Consider the following 19,150-nt stretch of genomic DNA (forward strand, 5'->3'; position numbering starts at 1 on the left):
GCTTGAACCCGGAGATTCTGAGCCAGGCCTGTCGCCGCAACATTACACTGGTGTTAATGGCCCTGGCCGCGGTGTCTGCTGCGTCCAGTGCACACTTAATAGAAGCATTTGAGATGAGTTTCCCTTCTTGTATGAGCATCTCTGCTGCCTCTTTATATTCATCTGGCAAGTGTTGTAACAGGGTCTCAAGTGTATCGTAATGTGCCCTGTCATATCTGGCCAAGAGTGCCTGAGTGTTTGAAATGCGCCAGATATTGGCCGCTTGAGCCGCCACCCTTTTCCCTGATGCTTCTAGCACTTTAGATGCCTTGTCAGGGGGAGGAGCATCACCAGTAGTTTGTGAGTTTGCCCTCTTCCAGGCATTGGAAACAACTAAAGAGTCCAACGGCAACTGGCCCCTGATGTAGGTAGGGTCCCCAGGCGCCGGCTTGTATTTTTTTTCCAATTCTGGGGTTTATAACCCTGGCCCTTGTGAGTTCTTTAAAAATGTCTGCAGCATGTTTTAAGACACCCTTCAGCATTGGCAGAGTCTTTACGGTCTTCTCAGAGGTGGAAAAGGTGTCAAACAAAAAATCCACCTCAATAGGGTCAGCATGGAGCTGGACGTCATGGTTTTTGGCTGCCCTTTCAATAAGCGCATTAAATGCCGCTGAGTCGTCAGTAGGCGAAGTTTTTACATTATACACTTGAGTGTCTGGGGCAGTTTGTGGATCCCCTGGGTCAGCAGCATCTGCCCATGTGTCATGTTGATCCTCAGGATCAGTGTCTGCAGGGTAGTTGTACTCATCATAGTCACCTTCCCCAGCCTCCACTTCTGAGTAAGTGGGCGAGATTGGAGCAGTGTCCTGTCCACGTGGAGGTATTATTTCTACCAGAACGGGTGAATCCGTGGAATCCTTCTTTTTCTTTAAAGGAATTGTGTAGGACTCCATAGGCTGTGCCGGGGTGATCTTTCGTTTGTAAATAGAAAGTTTACCGGTGTCGGCGTCGATGAATTGTTCCGACTGCTCCTCCAGCAGGGGTTGTTGATGCTTTGGGCCCACAACCGCAGGTGTAGGCTTCGGCCCCGTGGACACCTTCATGGACGCCTTGACGACCGTCTTCGGCGCGAATGCCTTCGGCGCCACTTTCGGCGGCAGCGTAAACTGAATGGGCGCTGTCGACTTGTGCGGTTTGGTGGCAGGCTTCGGCGTGGAAGTATCCTTCGGATCGGCAGCGGAAGCCTTGTCCTTAATGCGTTTCAATGATTCCGACACCTGCTTCGTGAAGGAGGCGGACGGCTGTGTCGACTCGACAGGTGCCTTCGAGCCACCACCAGGTGCGGACTCGATGGTTGTAGTACTTTTGGCCTTGTCCGGCCGACGCGCAGGATCGACAACCTTTGGAGCTCCGAGTCCTTTGTCGGTGTCGACGGCCCTAGGCGCCGAAGTCTTCGGTTCGACGACCTTGACAAGTGCTTTCGGTGTCCCAGTCTTCGGCTCGACACCCTTGAGCGACTTCACCGGGTCGACAACCTTTTTTGGCTTTGTCTGCACCGACAGGTCTGAAGACTTGGAGCCGACCAAGGCGACACGCACTTTCTGTTTCGACGGCGCCTCTAGCACTTTCGGTTGTGTAGACACCGAAGCTTTCTCTTTCGGTTTCGATTTCACCATTTGTGGCTCTTTAGAAGTGTCCGTAGCCGGGCCCGGAGGCGAGACTGTGGAACTTGGTGCAAGATCTTGGGTAAGGCCATGTGGCGATCCCTCGACCTGAGCCGTATATATCGTTTGAACGGGGCATAGCTCCTCGCTTGAGCTATCTTCCGTGGCCCCATAGGCCTCATTGTCGTCTCCTACCTCGCTGACGATTTCTTCAGCATCGAGCATTTCCACGTCTGCGTCGTAGTTGGAGTCGATCTCCGCCGCTGGATTGGAAGGCGGCTCTTGATCTTCCTGCTCGTCTGCCTCTTTTCCCTCGGTATCGAAAATGTTCACCGGGTCAGGTGCCGTCTGCTGGGCCTCCTGGCGCGCTGCGTGCCGAAGTCGAATTGTCTTCTTGGAGTGGAAACGAGAACAAGCCATACAGCTGGCTTCATCGTGATCCGGCGACAGGCACTTGTTGCACACCGGGTGGACGTCGATGTGAGGATACTTCGAGTTGCACACGGGGCACCTTTTGAACGGGCTCCGTTCCATGATGGTTCGTCGAAGAAGGCCTGTAGCGTCGACCGGGCCTCGAGCACTGAAGAGCCACGCGACTCCTCTGGATGTCCGACTCGGGAACTGAGCTGGAACAGAACTGGGCACCCGATCGGAAGACAATACCGACGATAGGAAAAGGCCTTTGGGCCAAAAAGAAAGTTTCTATTGATTCCGAACTTGAGTGATGAAATATGCATCCGAACCCAATGGCGGAAAAAAACAATCTGGGGATGGAGTCGATGCCCATGCGCACTGTAGTCCAGGGGAGGAGCCACCTATCTCGTGATACTTCGAAGACTCTTCCAGGACAACAATGTGCAATCATCCGGACCCAACACTAGGCGGCGATCTATGCTATAGATGTGAATTCAGCAGCCCACATGCCTCGAACCTAGCGATGTTGTTGTGCCTGATATCCTGCAGGCGCGTCTCAGACGTACGAGCTCTCGACATCACGGCCAGAGTTTTTTCCCCGGAAGGGGTGTCTTTTACTGTGAGCAGGCGAACTAAGACCCTCACACGGGTTATTTTGTACCTGGCTTTTACAGATTCCCCTAAACTGTGTGTAGTGCAGTGCCTCCGTGCTTACGAGGATATGACCGATGACACTCGCCCTCCGGGCGAAAGACAACTTCTCATTGCCCTACGTAAACCGTACAAGGCAGTTTCTTCCCCAACAATCGCCAGGTGGGTGCGTTGGGTGATGCAGGAGGCGGGGATTGATACCAAACAATTTGGAGCTCATTCAGCAAGAGAAGCTATGGCCTCCAAATCCTTTGCCCTTGGGGCTCGGATAGAGGATCTGATGAGGGCGGCCGATTGGTCCTCAGATTCCACGTTCAAGAGGTTCTATTTTAAGCCAGTGTTGGAAGTGGCTCAGCTGGTTGTCGACAAGCTTTGAACTGGCATAATCCGAAGCCTCCGGTCCTGCCATAGAATGAGAATTTGCCTAGCCTTAGTGCTGGTAAGTTCCAATTCTATTAAGGACAAGGCGAGGATTATCCCCCCAATGACTTTCAAGAAGTGGACCCTCCCCGTATGGAATGTAAGTAAATCATTCACGGAATTTCTGCTGTTATGACGGTTGCTGCTGCACTGTATTCTGTGTCTATGTACCTTTTGATTTGCTGAAGACACGGCCAGTATCTGACAGTGCGATTTTTTGCAGGGAATGATGGTCCCAATCAGGATGCGTGAGAATGCCGGAACATGGGCTTCGCGCGAAGGAAGAGGAGCATGATGGGAGCTGCTGGAGTGCAAAGACTGACGGAGGACTGATGTTTGGGTTTCCTGTTTCCCAGGTGTTCTTGGGAAAAGTAGGTTTTTCTGTGTTTTCTTGCTGCTGTAAAAATAAAGTGAATGAAGAAGGCATAATCCTCGCCTACGAGTCCTTAACAGAATTGGAACTTACCAGCACTAAGGCTAGGCAAATTCTCATTATGCGGCAAGAAAAGGCAACTTATGTAGCATAACGCAGCACGTGGTTGTATTGGATGGATAGTATTATGTCATTTATTACCCTTCTTAATGTCTGAGCATAGGCAACAATTTAAAACTCAAACGTAGCAATAAAGAACAGAAGGGTTCCCAGCCAACCTTTGTGTAGGGACTTCCACGTTGCTACATTTTGGTAACTTTTGATCTGTCGAAGCAAGAATAATCTTTTTGTTAAAATCTGCAGATTATGCAGCAGATGATAGATATTGGGGCAAATTCATAAGTAAGCGGAAAACGTCAAAGCTGCAAAATTGCATAATTCCAGTGGACCTGCCGATAAATTAGCAATATATTCATGTCCACTCTTGCAGAATACTGTATTATAGGTGGCATTTAATTCCTCCTACTCAAGTGCTCATTCTTCAGGTGTGTGAGTATTGACTTGCTCTCTTTTTTACGTCATCTCCCACATTTTACTTTACTAATCGTGACCATTTTTGCTTACTTCCTATAGGTGTTTAGACAGATGGTACATCTGTCCCGATGTGATCTGCTGAGTGTGTCACTGAGGGTCAAAACATCAACATCAAACCATTGGATTTTTGCCTGTAAGTAGAGAAAATTGGAAGACTGACAGATGTCTTCCTGGAGGTCCATGGCCGCAACCAATCTCTGCTATCAAAGGCTAACAGAACATAGTTCAGAGACATTCTTTCAGCAGGACAAATCCAAGATGCTAAGTTTAGAAGGCCAAGATCTGGAATGGGACGCTGGCCTCCATCTTTCTTGGGGATCAGGAAGGAAATCCTGTTTCCCTTCCTTAAAGTAGCACCACCTCTATGCCCCAATGTTCGTTCATCAGGGCAAGGAACTATGCACCCAGATTTGAGGCATGAACCAAAGAGCATGACCTGGCAGAGTGTAGAAGCTCTGTGGAAAGGAAGGGTAAGGCACAGCCCTTGTTCATCAACTGGATGACGCAGAAGTCTGTTGTATTCAACTTGCAAATAGCGGAAAAGTGGGAAATCCTCCTACTGCCACCAGAAGATGGTTGCTTTAAAGGGGATGGGGGAGAGTGGTTGGTGAGGCTTTGAGGGGGCATGGATGGGACTTAATCTGTTGCTTGACCAGCAAGGTGTCAGTATCCAGAGTCAGAGAGGTCTGAGAACGCAGAAGAGCTTATTGTTGGGGAACAGCACAGTGACACTGAATGGTCCAGGGACCAGGACTGTTTCCTCAAGGAAGAAGAGAATTTCCCATCCTATGGTGCTTTTTGTAGGAAGACTGTTTGTTTGGGAGATTATAACCTCACAGGAGATTTATCCGTAGGAGAGGGAGTTTGCTTTTGCATGTCCCGTCGGTCCTCGACCAAGAACAACTTGGCCTCCCGGATTGCTTTCAGTGCAGCGGGGAACATGAAGTGCAAGTTGTGGCACCACTGTCTGATCGAAGACACCACATACACATGTTGTGAGGATACAATTAAGACTTCTACTTGGTGTACTTATGTCAAAAGATTGAACCCTGAAACATCAGACCTGGCTGTTTTGAAGTGGAGAAAAAAATGAGTCTGTGAAGTACCAAGAGAGCTCTGCGCCGTGTTGATGAGTTACGGAAAAACAGGAACAGATGTCTGTGATTATATTAGTGCCTATTATATATTGCTAAGCAGTCATGACTAGCGTAGCATAGCGCCACTTGGCAGCACTGAAGAACTACAGGTGAGGAAAGGCTTTTCTGGACCAGTCTGATGCCTTGGGAATATTTTTAAGGAGAGGAACCTGCAGAATGATGTATAAATCAGAACCTTTAGTCTTTGAACTAGGTACACACAAAGAAGATCGAAGAGTCTCAATGTGTACCCAGTTAGAGTGTGTAACTTTTCCATCTGTTAGTAGCCTTCCTGGAAAAAAACAAAATCCCCTTGGTTTAATTTAAGATTAGTATTAGGTAGAATCTCAAGGGAACAAAGAAAATCAGAAACTTCCATTCTTCATGACATGTAAAATACAGAATGAAGGATTGATTTTTAGTTTAATCAAGGTTGGTACTATTTGTTGTACTGTGCCCGATTTTCTTAAGGTTATCGTCATATGAAACCATCTTAGAATGTGCATGCTCTGATATACCTAGCTCTACTGCATGTTGCTTTCAATGCATACACTAATGCATACATACGGTATGAGGGTCACTGCCAAATGGACAATGTATATATTCTACATCGAAAATTGCCCTGTTCCCTTCTTTACCATTTCAATTCCCCTAACATCGGGCTAATTACCCCCACAAGGGTAATCCTGCTTCGGTTGAAAACTTTATTTTTTTTAGCAAAACAGGATTACATGTGTACAAGTATTTGTGACTACGAAGCAAACTGCAAAGAGCAACTAGAAATATGGGGATGGTGGCTCAAGAGTTTATGACTAAGGCCTCATCTGCCGGTCTGTGACTTCTCAATGTAACTCACCTGTCTGTTAAACTTTCAGCAGCTGCATTCCTCCCTGTCGCTGGTAGTACTGCTTGCAAAGTGCCAGGCGGATGCAGCAGCGTGTAGGAGGACGCGCTAGGTGCCGGGTCCTTATTCAGAGACTTTATGGAGATGTGAGCCCCTCTGTTGGCATCTGTGCTGGAGGCAATGCTCCGGTTGAAATGCTCAGCCGAATGGGAAGGTCCTGAGAACTCTGGCATTGTCCAGGTGAGAGCCCCAGGTCCAGAAGGGCCCAGCCTAGTCTGCGGAATGTTCTGTGGTATGGTGTGCGGGCTGGAGAACGCCAGCTGGGTGGAAGCAATCGATGAAGGCTTTGCAGAAAATTCTAAGAAGAAATACAAAGAAACATGAGAGTTGAGCCACCTATAGACTCATAACAAGCACACGTCTTATGAACATGCCTGCAGGGCAACCTCTGGACCCTGAAGACAAAGAAATATTAATACCACAACATATGACTCCTCTGGTCAGCAACAGTACAGCATTACTTATAGCTAACATTCTTTACACCAATAATATGGGCTTCTACATTAAAGATGACAACTTACTCAGCTGGTAAAACTGCTACACTAATGCTACAGTTCTCCGAGCTTCCAGCATTGCTGCATCTCAACCTACAGCTTTCTACTAAGCTGCTAGTAGCTTCTTGGCACTACTAGGAGGACTCCGTGTACAAAAGCTAGTGCAAGAAGAAATGTCTTTAACCGATTGTGAAAGAGAAGGAGGTCATCAGCAGAACACAGATCCTAAGGACAGGGCAGCCCAGAGGAAGATACTTATACAAATTAACATGCGTCGGATTCTTTTAGAAACTTGAACAGTAGTTGGTCTGAGTGAACCGGCTTACACAAGCAACTTAATCTTGCAACACAGAGTGCACACAATACTCAAAGGGAAATTAAAAAGATAGGAACAAACGAATGGGTCAATGGTGTTGAAGCCCTTTCATGAAATACTCTAGCAACCTTAAATACATGGCATTGGCATAGTCCAGTCTACAAAATGCCAGAGAAAAACAGCTTGGACTCTAAAACTACTATATATACAGTAACAGTTTCTTCAAGTACTTTAGGTGGTGTAAGCCTGCTTTAAATATTTCCTGTGTGTCGCTTGAGGAGCAAGATAATCAGCTAGTATAAATAGACTGATTTATGACCACACCTCCTGAACATTTACATGTTTAAGCTGTAGTGGGTAGTGTGTTCCATCTTGAGAAGTCCTTTATGTCAAGAGATTGGTTTAATTTGATTTATTTTATTTATTCTTTCTTATAAACTCAGCCCAATGGCATAAGCACAATGCACACAGTGCTAGGCAAAGTCGAGACCTCAGCACAGATAACAGGTGGACTAGAAAATTGCATTAAAACCAAACATTAAAACCAAAATGTAATCAATGATTAGTGGAATGTGACTGAAATTAAAGAGTAGGCAAGGACATCAAAGGATGACAGGGGTGTGAAAGTGCAGAAATGAATGCAAATTGAGAGGAGGGTGAGTACAGAAGAAAAAAATGGACAACAAAAGAGAACGCAGGGGAGGTTGGTTAGGGAGGCAGTAAACAGAACCAGAGAAAAGGTGGGTAAGCAGAAAAGGAAGACGAGACTAGGTCAAGACAAAGAAGTGTCCAGTAATGCACCAACGGAGAAGCAATAACAAAGAGGATGAGTATCACGAGGGTGCATTTCTGATATTGGATAGGATAGAGCGGAAAAAAACAGCTAGTGAAAGAAGGAGGTGAGAGTAAAAATGGAATGGGAAAGTGAGAGAGGCTGAAAATCAAAGGCAAGGCATCTAACAATGGATATGAAGAAAGTGAGTAGAAACGCCAGAGAATATGAAGGTGAGTAGATGGAGAAGGTGAGACAGGTCAAGGCAGAGACTGGGTGGTGATGCTGGAAAAGGGTTAAAGGAAGACAAGCAATGTTAAGGTGGAGAAGTACATATTAGAAGAGTGTATTTTGGCATGTTAAAAAGTAACTATTCCCCAGGGGCTCATTCAGCAGGGCAAATCACCACTTGCATTCTAAGAAGTAATTTAGGAGATTTACTATCATAGTTATCTAGATAGCCTACTGTACTGCCCCAATCCCTGCAGCTTCACATATGTATCACTATGAAACCACAACGTACAGTTCACCTACAAACCTGTATCTGCTACAAAGATACCAACAGCTCTCATCAGCACTGAACACCAGTACCTAAAGTTCACCCTACTACAAACACAGCTACACCTTTCTTTGCAACTTCCTGCCTTGGCAATCAGTGCTCCTAAAGGAAGTCTCGTAGCTTCCACAGAGTCACCAGTCCTACAGCATCAGTACCAATGCATTCTTATGATGGAAATAGCATACCTCTAATGGGGCTCCTCTGTAGACAGGTGATGCCCGACTTTCCCAGCTTTGTAACCTCTGGAACATCAGGTTTCAGGGAGATCATAGGCTTGACTGCTCCCTTCTCAAGTGACAGCAAACTCTTTTCAATTTCTGCAATTCTGTACTCAACACTGTCATCATCAAAGCCATCCTTGCTGGGTGGAGTCATATTGATCGAGGAGGGTTGCATCACTTTTACCGTGCTCACTGTTTGGCTGTCCAGGTATCTGGGCTCAGTGCCCATGTCAGAAGTCCCTGCAGAAATACCCCCATCTTCCAAAGACTCTTTGTCCTTCAGCTTGGGTCTTCGTTTCACTGTATCGGACTCAGTTAGGTTAAACTCCGGCACCTCTGGCTTCTTGCTGGTTGCAACAGAATCCTCTTTAGTGCAAATGACCCCCAAGACTGGAGGGGGTTGTGTGCCAGCGTCTACACTAGAGGCACCACTGGGCTTTGGTCTCTGCTTGATGGTCAGGATTCCCTCTTCTGCAAATGGAATGCATTCGCTAGAGCTGTTCTGAGAAGAAGAGGAGGAATGGGTGGCTTCCTCTTTTTTAGCCTTGAGCTCTTCGTCACTGTCTGACTTCCCACTGTCAAGCTTTGGGAGGAGAATCTCTGTCCTAGGCGTGCCTGGCTCACTGACTGTCCGCCTCCGTGGGACATTTTCAGAGAGATTATCTCGTGGCCTCCCCACGACTGCAGCCACAGGTGGGCTGTGAAGTGGAGCCCCTTTGTCCAGTCGTGATGGTGCTCCTTCGGCAGACCTTACTGTGGTCCCCCCACCAGATGATACCTCAAGCATAGCAGCAATACTCCTCACAGATCTGCCAGAGCTCCCGTCGTTAGCATCCTGTGCTGCCAGGGCAGCTGTACTAGTTGAGTCTAGTAAAGATGTCTGGTTTATCTCTTGTACACCTCCACTCTCTTTTTCTAGCGTCTGGGTGCTGCTGACTGAACTCAGTCTTTTTGGTGGCGCTGGTGGTGGGCCTTTACGTCGTGCTCGAATTGCAAATGACTGACTGCGCAGCACCTTCTTCTCTGTTGGTGCAAAGGTGCGTGCCACCTGACTCCTGCCCGGACGCCGGGTCAGAGTAGCATAGGATCCAAGAGTACTGGTTGGCGCAACCTCAACCTCTTCCTCCTCGTCGGGTTCTCCATCAGACAAAGCATAGCGGTTCAGACTTAGAGAGCGCATCTTTAACTTGATGCCTTCCCCCTTGCGATCCTCTGTAGGCATCTGCTGCACTTGGATGGGAATGGTAAAGGCGGGTTTTGGCGGTGGGATCGGAGGTTCACTGCTGCCACTGCAGTGGGAATGTAAATAGGACAAGGTTTGCTGAGTGGAAGGTAATAGTGTCCGATTTGGGGCTGGAGAGAGCTCTGCAGCTGGCTGAGACCTAAGGGAAAGCTGTGAGTGGAGAAAAACACCAGGGCTTTCACCTTTGCTGGGATTGTGGGGTGGGGCGCACAGCGTAGGTGGCTGTGAAGGGGCGGAGGTTGGTTTGGAGGGACAACCCATTTTCTGAGCCAGGGGGCGCTGGTAGTAATCCATGCCTTCTGGAAGGTTCCGCTCCTTTAGTGGGCTCCCCTGAAGACCATTGGTTTCTTGTTGAAATGCTAATTGGGAAAGAACTTTACCATAGTTGTCAATGCCTGTTCGTCCTGGCGGGTTGTCCTTCGACCGTAGATGGATGGTGGAATGCGCTCCACTGCTGCCACTGCTACTGCCCCCCAAGCTCTCATGAGAGTGACTGCACAGGGCCCCACGGGACAACATGTTTTCTTGTGAGTGGCCAGAGCCCCTAGAACGGTTGCCAATGCTCTCTTGGCTGCGGGACATCCCCAAGCCACCAGAATGGATTCCCAGTGTGGCATGCCCACTATTGGACATGGCACTCTGCAGCTCACAGCTCAACTCGCTGTCCTGGAATGTGGACATCTTAGGGGTGGGCGTGGTGGGAGCTGACCCCTCTTCACTCTCAATGGCCTCAATGGCCACGATATCTAGTGATCCAGGGATCCTTCGTTTCAGTGTATTGCCATCAGCTTGATTTAGGCTCTTGCGGATGTCAGACAATCTCTTTACAGCAAGCATGAGTTTCTTCTGGTGTCCTGCAAAGAAAGAACAGGACAAGAATGAGGCTGAATATAGCAATCGCTGCTCCAATGAGGGAAAGGGAAAGATTATATCCCAGCATCCACTTTAACCAAACTTTCCTCATCCCCAAACAATCCTGCTATCAAACAGTACATGTCTCCCTTTTCATTGCCTTCCCTTTACTTCTTTTTGGTCATCATCATTCTCTTGTCATACGGTGTATTTCTTTTAAAGAACACTAACACAATACTATGCCTTGATGCTGCTTACATCTGCCACACAAAGCAGCTATGGGTGAAATCGAATCATATGATTTAGGTGATTTAATGGGAGTCGGGCATCAATGGTATAAAGAGTGCGTCACAACCCATTGTGCCTTTATGGAGTGTAGGGCTACTCCTGAAAACATGGGGTAGACATAGGTAGTTATGGGATTGACTCTTTAGTCCAAAATGGTGGGTCTCTTCCCTAAATGTTATGGTGGTCAATATGCAATGTTCTTATTTATACAGGACTGGTAACTGGAATCATGTGGAGATTGTCCAATGCTGGAGGTTTTACTATTGTGAGAGCAGGCAAACAGTTACCTTCACCAGAGGAATCCGAAAGGATATAGGCCCAGATGTATGAAACGTGTATACAACAAATCAAGTTGCTCCTCCAACTGCTGTTTTCTAGCAACAGAAAATGAAAAATAGTAGACATCTGCTCATTTCATTCCCCACTATGCATAGGAGAGGCCCCCGGGACAGCCTTTTAGAAGTGTATCTTGATAAGATCAAACTACTCTGCATATCTGTCTCTCAGAGTGAGGCCCTATAACTACAGAAGTAGTTATTGCTGCCATCGGCTCGCTACTAGCTGGTAAGATCCCAAATCCTAATGGCTCCATTGGTGGCTTTTATAACATCTTTGCACATACCCTGGCTCTAGACTTGCCACCATGTTCAACAACTGGGGGAGAGGGGCAGTAGTTTCACCCCTAGAATGGGAGAAGCAGATATTTGCCTTATAGTTATACCAGGGAGGGACTGCAAACTCTGCTCTTCCTAGTGGCCCGTGGCTCCGAGGACAAAACTCTTCAATAAATCTTTACCAACCATACTAGAAGGAATTAGGCCTGAAATGGTCCACCCCAACCAATCTGACTTTATTGTGAGGAGACAGAGGCATGACAACATGAGGAGGCTGGTCTATTTGATCAAGCAAGTCCAAAAAAATGTGATACCTGCGGTTTACGATATCCCTTGATGCAGAGAAGGCTTTTGATTAGGTGGACTGTAACTTTCTCTCCAAAGTTTTAGATCAAATAGATCTGGGACAAAGGTTCATAGCGATGGCCCTTGGGGACTGCTATAACTCCTCCTCCTGGATAAGACTGAAAGGACGCTTATTGCACCTGTTCTCCATTCACAATAGCACAAGACAGGGTTGTCTCCTTCTGCCACTCCGGTTTGCCTTGTGCGTACTGCTGCTAGCCATTTGTGTAAGGGAAGATAGCGAAATCGAAGGAATCCTGTTTGGGACGGATACACATCAACTTCTCTTCGTACTTTGATTATCTATATGCAGCATTTAAGAAAATGGTTGGCTTTAAAATTAATCTCACCAAACTTGCAATCCCCAAACCCTAGATCAGGCCAGGATAGAAAAGCTTAAAGGTCACACAAACTGCAGCTGGGTCAACAAGTCGATCAAATACTTAGGCGTTTAAATAACCCCCAAAGTAGCCGATGTATACAGTGCAAATTACCTGAGACTCCTGGCAGCCTTTTGGAATGATTTGAGGAAATGGTCCTCACTCTACATTTCCAGGTAGGGCCATAATAAAAATTAATTTAATACTGTCCTGCCTCCACTTCTTATGGCAGGTTACACCTCGCCGACTGGCATTTAAAACACTCTGGGGGCTCTCTGAGCTGAGCAGTCTTGGCATGCCTGGTCTCTCCTTATACTAAAAGCTCTCCAGAAAAGGATCTTGGTAAACTGGCTACTACAAGAAATTGTCAAAATCTGTCCTGATATGAAACAGGCTTTTGTGGGTTGTAAACTCCGGTACTGCCTTAAATAAATCAAGAAGTTCAACTCTTCCAACGTATACCTTAGCACATACCTAAGCAAAGGGCACAGCCCTCATAATTTGGTACATGCCAGTAAAGCAATATGACCTCACCCTCTTTCTATATACAAACTATTCATTCCGGAGGTAGCCTCCAATGCGTTGGGAGGCATTGCGGGTGAGAGGCTGCATCAAGACAGGGGAAATGTTTAAACACAGACAGATCAAATAATTTGAATCCTGTAAAGCTGTAGATTTGCTCAGTCATAGGGAAGGCACAGCATACCTAATTAAGACAATGGGAGACAACTAGGGCTGTGGACAACAGAATCCTCTGTTTGGAAGGTTTGTTACAACAGCTGCAAGTACAAAACACACAGCATCTCATATTCACAATATCCATGTTTATACTGGCCCCTCTCCTCACAAGACATAAATGAATTTCTGAACTCACGTCTGGAAGGGAGTTTACTTAGGGGTTATAGGGTCCGAAGTAGGAAAACATAGTCCAGAATAACACTAGCATCCAAGGAACGGAAGCACACTATAAAGTAATGAACGCCTGGTACATGGGCCAAAACAAATGTCACCAAATCCATCCTGGGAGTGACTATGTTGAAGGGATGTGGTATGTTGGGCGATTTCTGCCACATTCTATGAAACTGCCTGACATAAAACATATTGGGCAGAAATCTTGGCTTCTCTGAAGACCATCCTTAGCTACTAACTACCTAATGGCAAGGTCTTTCTAAAGCTTGGTCTACGTTCCATGATCCTCCCGCAGCAGTCTAAAGTAGACAGGCCCTGGTGTGAAATTGTATGGCACTTGCCTTTAACTGGAAATTCAAGGGCCAATATTCTATAATGTAATGGCAGCAAAAGTTGTGGAATACTTTGGCCATGGAGAGGCTTGCTCGGATACTAAACCAATAAAATGCAAATTTTGAATCAATATGGGGTTCCCTATTGCACGTTTTAGCTTAATCTTCAGCAGCACTACCCCCCGGGCGCAAAGCTTTTTCTCCTATTAGGGGACACGAGGAGGGATTAAGGGGATAAACCACCGGAGTACGTGGGGGTGGAGTAGGGGGGTACTTGCTTAAACTGTGTGGTACATAACACAAATTACATACAATGGTATGCTGAAACTTTGTGGAAGACAAACTGTTTACTGGGGCGGGGAGGAGGTAGGGGGTGGTTTACAGCCTTTTTCTCTTTGTTTTCAACCATATGTCCTATGAGGCAACTTTGGCTCCATTGTGATATTCCTTGGATAATGCTTACCAATAACGTCCATGTTGCCAAATATTTCATTATTTTTTTTATTAAAACAATATCTATAAAGAAAACAATAGGCTGCATCAGCTGCACAGTTGTGCAACGTGATATCAACCTTGGGAATTGCTTTAATCATTAGTCGATAATGTAGTTTGGAGTTTCACCAAAAAGGACGTGTTAAGAACAAAATGACAATGATTTGCGTTTGAACAATCAGGATTCACTGATGGAAGAGGTCAGCGATTCGGACTAGATTTGGCCTAATTTAGATCAAGAGGTTCCCTGTCCAGAAAAGTACAAAATTGTTTAATACAATGCCTCCACCAGCTACCTCTCGTAAAGTGATCCATGATTGAACCAGAACAGGCTCCGCACACCTGGCCGAAGAAAAACTCACATTCGCATGTTCGAGGATGTTGTTCTGTACTATTAAGCATTACCGGTACCAGTACCTGAATTTCAATGGAAAGGAGCGATTCTAATCTGGCCTTCAGTGGCAAGGGTTGATTACAAGCTGAGGAACGTGGAGTTCTAAGAATTAATCCATGCAACCATGAGAAACACAGCGGTTTATAGCTTAAAGAAAAAACAGGAACAGGTCCTTGTGGGTGAACACTAGTTTGGTATTCCTCAGCAGGGGTGTTTCGGGTGCAGGGTGTTAGAGCTGTGCAAAGGGGTCTTATTCATTAGTATGGATGCAAAGATGGTTTAGTCATTGGTATTGAAGGGGTGTGCTGTGATTGTTAAATATAGGGTTCCTCCAGAGTGCCTAAGTGGAAGGGGTAAAGTGTTCAGACTTTGAGGTCTTGGTCACGTGTAGAAACCAGCCCACTTCATACTTGTAACCTGAAACACTCTTGAATGTAACATAGCCATCACAGGATTCTGTAGTGAGAAGAAAAGCTAGAGAGAGTGATTGCTGTTCTTACAATGAAATGTGACAAGCTACTCGACATAGCTAGGTTATGATTTTGGATGATGTGTTCTCACTTAAGAATGAGGAATTTTGTTTTGCTTTATATACTCGTTAGAGGCTCAGCCGTCCAAGGGAAACTAACTTATCTTAGCCTCTCTTATGCACACCTTTTCAACACTTTCAGAATGTTGGACTCTGCCCTCTTTGCAGGTTCATCCCCTAACTTTTTGCTTTGCCCCTCCTGTTTTCTGAAATCGTTTTTGTTGGCTTTTAGGACACGGCGCGCTTCACCACTGCTAACATGTTAAAGTACTTGTGCTCTCACCCTTAAATATGGTAGAACGGGCTTAGGCCCCATTTGGCACATTTAATTTACTTGAAGGCCCTAGTAAAATGGTGGATCAGAGACTCTGGGACCGAAAAGGCTCCAACCACCTGGCTCCAAACCTGTACCTGGAGTCCTACTCCACAAAGTGGTGCCACCTCAGTCCTGGACCCTTCGAAGTGGGCCTGAAGGTTTTCTGCCAGCCAAGCTGCAGTCTTTTGCGCAGAACCGACACAGTAAGACGCATCTCCCTGCAGCGCTTTGTGCAACACATCCTGGACACAGGACTTCGCATCGCAGCCCTGCAACTTCTTGGAACCGCCGCTACATGACGCAGGACCATGCATCTCAAATTCCCAGAATCCGCACTGCAGGGTGCATCCTTGGCCATGGGCATCCCCTATGGTGGCGCAGCAAACTGACGCATTTCCAGGTTTACAATTTCTCGTAAATCTGTAAATGCATCAGTGGACATGGGTGTTGCGTGGGAACACCCATGTCCCGCCCCTAACACGCAAAGTGTTGCGTGAACAGGGGCGATATTTACATGCACAGGTTAAGTCACGCAGGGTGACTTTACCTGTGCTTGCAAATATCCCTTAGCAGGCTGCGCCACCGGTGCGTCATGCAACGTGATGCACCGGCGGCGCATGGGGCTTGTAGATGGATGTATGATGCTGCATCGCAAACGTTTTCATCGCAAACATTCACATCGCCGTCTTTACATCGCACACACATTCACAACGCACGCTGTCACAACGCAACCCATTACTTCGCTCCATCATTTAAATGCATACAAAACACAATCACTATACACACAAACAACCCGCATGTTTTAACATCGCATTTTTTTCCCGAAATAACACACACCACCCCAGCTCGAGCACACCCCTCCAGAGTGGCGGTGGCCCTGGTGCTGGTCGCGACCAGTGGAGAGCCCCTAAGGACCCTGTGCGCGGAACTACCAGGTCCCTGTGATCCTGCTGGCAAGAAGAGTGTGCAGCGAGGTGTTTTGGGCCTGGGTCCGCCGTGGCGCAGGGCCCGGATCATACTCACGCCGGGCCAGCTCCAGAAGCTTCTACAGCTCATTTGTCAGTGCAGTACTCCCGGAGTGCCCTGGTTAATCTACACAACACACAGTGTCCCCCTCATCGGCTTGATTATGCATGCATGGTGGCACTTCAGTGGTAGGGAGTCTTTTTATTCTGCTCTGTGGTGGGCTTCAACTGTGACCTTGAGATCAGTGTAGTTTACATCGGCGTCACTCAGCTGCCTCACTATCACCCAGTTGGCGTCTGCGACACGTGCACTTGCGCCCAGGTGCGCTGGCTACTGACAACGAGTAGAGAAGTTGAACAATTGTCCCCTGGCTCACTTTAATGACAGGAAGGGTCATCCTCCCACATTCACAAGTATCACGTTGTGGTTTCTCTTTTAAGACTAATACAATACCAGCTACATGCCAGCAGACTCAACAACATCAAGTAATACTTGATGGTTGCTACCAGCCTGAAGTTGCCATCCGTTGCAGAAGCACAAAAGAGCCAGCAACGGTGGCAGGATTATCAACTCTTCAGGTAAAATAACATTTTGCCCTTGGAGCGCTCCCCCAACACTAATTTTACAATGCCAATTCCTATCCTTTTCATTTGATTTGGAGCCAGGGTCTGGTTGTGGCCTGAAGCATCAGCTGTACCCTGCCTTATGGAAATACTGGGGCCAGTCAAGGCAAAACTACAGACCTCTGGTTCATGTAGAGGTCCAGAAACAATGGTACAGTATAGGAACTATTCTGGGCATTTCAGTAGCCAGAGAACATCTACCGTGCCCCCTGAATCAAAAATTATTTTAGATTCCATCATAGCTTTGTTTCAGTGTAAATGTTCACCCACTTGCGATGTGATGGCGACGGTACACACACTTGCGTTGTGTAAATGGTTTCTGCCCAATGCATTTTGGGCCCTTCTGGCCCTTCTTCGGGGGCTATATCTCAATCCTGTTGGTGCTCGTTCAATTGGAATCGCTGCAAAGTGCATTACTTTGAACCTGATGCGAAACGAGAACCTCTCAACAGTTTCACAACACTTCTTTACGACTACACCAGCTGCTCCACTACCGAAAGTGTTTTCTGTGATAATAACAGATTAAATGATGTTGTCTAGAGTGACTATGTCCATGAGATTTTTTGTTGATCAAATGCACAGATAAGAGTTTTACAAGGAAAAAGTTTGTATTGTAATTAAGTTGTGTGATGTGTAAAACCGCAATGTTTAAATGCGATGCGATGGTTCACACACTTGCGTAGTGTAAATGGTAAATTATCGTGCGCGGTTGAAAACCGATGCAATGGCGATGTAACAGCATGGCGATGCAATGTGATGCAATGTAACAGCATGCGCGATGTAAAAGCATACATTGTTAAGGTTGTCGCGATGTAAAATGTGCGTTGTAATGCACCTGCGATATTGTCTCATCGTTGTAATTGGTTTTCGCCCTTGTAGATCTGCCCCCAAGTGCTGATATTCAACTGATGTCACTATTTATGTTTAACTCTATTTCTCTATTTATGTTTCTTTTGGATGCACATGCTTGTTCGAAGAAAACCAAGAAAAGAGTTGCGGAAAATAGAAAAGAATGGCCTCTCTCTCATTTTCTGCTCTTCTCCTTTTCCCTTCATTGAAACTGTGCAGCGCTGATTGTGACACTAAGGTCACTCTTTTTTTTTTTTTGTTGTGAGCCCTGCAGGATGCTCTGCCTTTCATTAATGCAGGGGCAGGGCTCACTTCACACCTAAGGCCAGTTCAAGCATCTGCAATTATCATGCAGATGCAGCGATTAGGATAAGAGAGAGTTGCTGATCACGGCCACAAAACCAGCCCTGCCCAGTCTGCACAGCTGAAAGGAATCTGGGGGTCATATTACACTTTCAGCCCATGGCAGCATGGCCCAGGAGAGGGGGGCCCCCCGGCTCGGGCCTTGCAGCTGCACCTCGACTGAACACATCAAGGGAGGGCGCTGCCCACCGGACGGACTTGTGATCCGGGGGGGGGGGGGGGCAAGCGCCCCTCCTTGTCCCCCCCTGCGGACGCCCATGTCCTTGGCGCAGGAACTCGCACCGCAGCCCATCGGAACTGCCGCTGTGTGACTCATCTTCAACTAATGGTCTCGCAACCAGGATTTAAGGTACTCTGTTTAGCAAGCCTTACTTGGTCCCTACATTCGGCCTGTACTCCATTGCGGTCAGCCTGAAATGTGACTTTGTCCTGGTCCGGCGCGATCGGATAAGCACAGTTGGCAGATTTTGTGCTCTTAAGCATTACTTTTACCTAAATCTCAAACGTAAATATCTCCAGTTTTACCAACTGGATTTTTGTTGTTTTGGTGTTAGATAATTAATTACATTTTACTCTATTTTCCAAATTGGTGTGGGATTTTTCTTCTGTTGTGTTTTTACTTCATTAATGTTTGTGTGCTACATAAATATTTTACACTTTGCCTCCAAGTTAAGCTGGACGGCTTTTGTGGCAAGCTACCAGAGGGTTGAGTACTGGTTATTATGGGGTTTGTGTTTCACCCTGAACAGAATTGTGGATGCTCCTTGAGTAGGGACTCATCCCCCGCAATCAGCAACCAAATTTCCTACACAGAAGAGTCTCAGATTTCACGAATAATCTTTCAATGAACCATGTTTATCCGTTCCTAAACTATGAAGGAATTCCATTTTAATTAAGGAATAATAATTTCACTCTTTCTGACATGGTCACCTGTTTCCTCAATGGAGTTAACACTCCACTAGTTGGACAACTCCAGAACCTTGAAATTTTATTTTGAGAGAAAAAAACTTTTCAGATATTAAACCTTTTTATTACCGATGGTGGTCTAACTCCAACTAGCAAAGCAGAAGAAGATACTGGTGCAAGTAGGATAGGCTCCGGTTTTTCTAAAATCTAGCAAAATCAGAGGCTTGATTCCTCATAAACTTCATAATTATT

General features: G+C 46.5%; 1 protein-coding gene across 2 annotated transcripts in view; it reads right to left on the bottom strand.

Annotated features, from left to right (window-relative positions):
- Window positions 1–19,150, bottom strand: part of CASKIN2 (CASK interacting protein 2) — a 277,560-nt gene that overhangs the window by 35,392 nt on the left and 223,018 nt on the right. For both annotated transcript variants that reach the window (XM_078654526.1, XM_078654527.1), the window contains 2 exons: window positions 8,462–10,594; window positions 6,088–6,433 (listed from right to left, as the gene is read on the bottom strand). In XM_078654526.1, coding sequence (XP_078510652.1) covers window positions 6,088–6,433; window positions 8,462–10,594 — 2,479 coding nt within the window. The remainder of the gene's footprint in view (window positions 1–6,087; window positions 6,434–8,461; window positions 10,595–19,150) is intronic.

Source organism: Lissotriton helveticus, chromosome 7 (genome assembly GCF_964261635.1).
Source record: "Lissotriton helveticus chromosome 7, aLisHel1.1, whole genome shotgun sequence".
Taxonomy (NCBI): domain Eukaryota; kingdom Metazoa; phylum Chordata; class Amphibia; order Caudata; family Salamandridae; genus Lissotriton; species Lissotriton helveticus.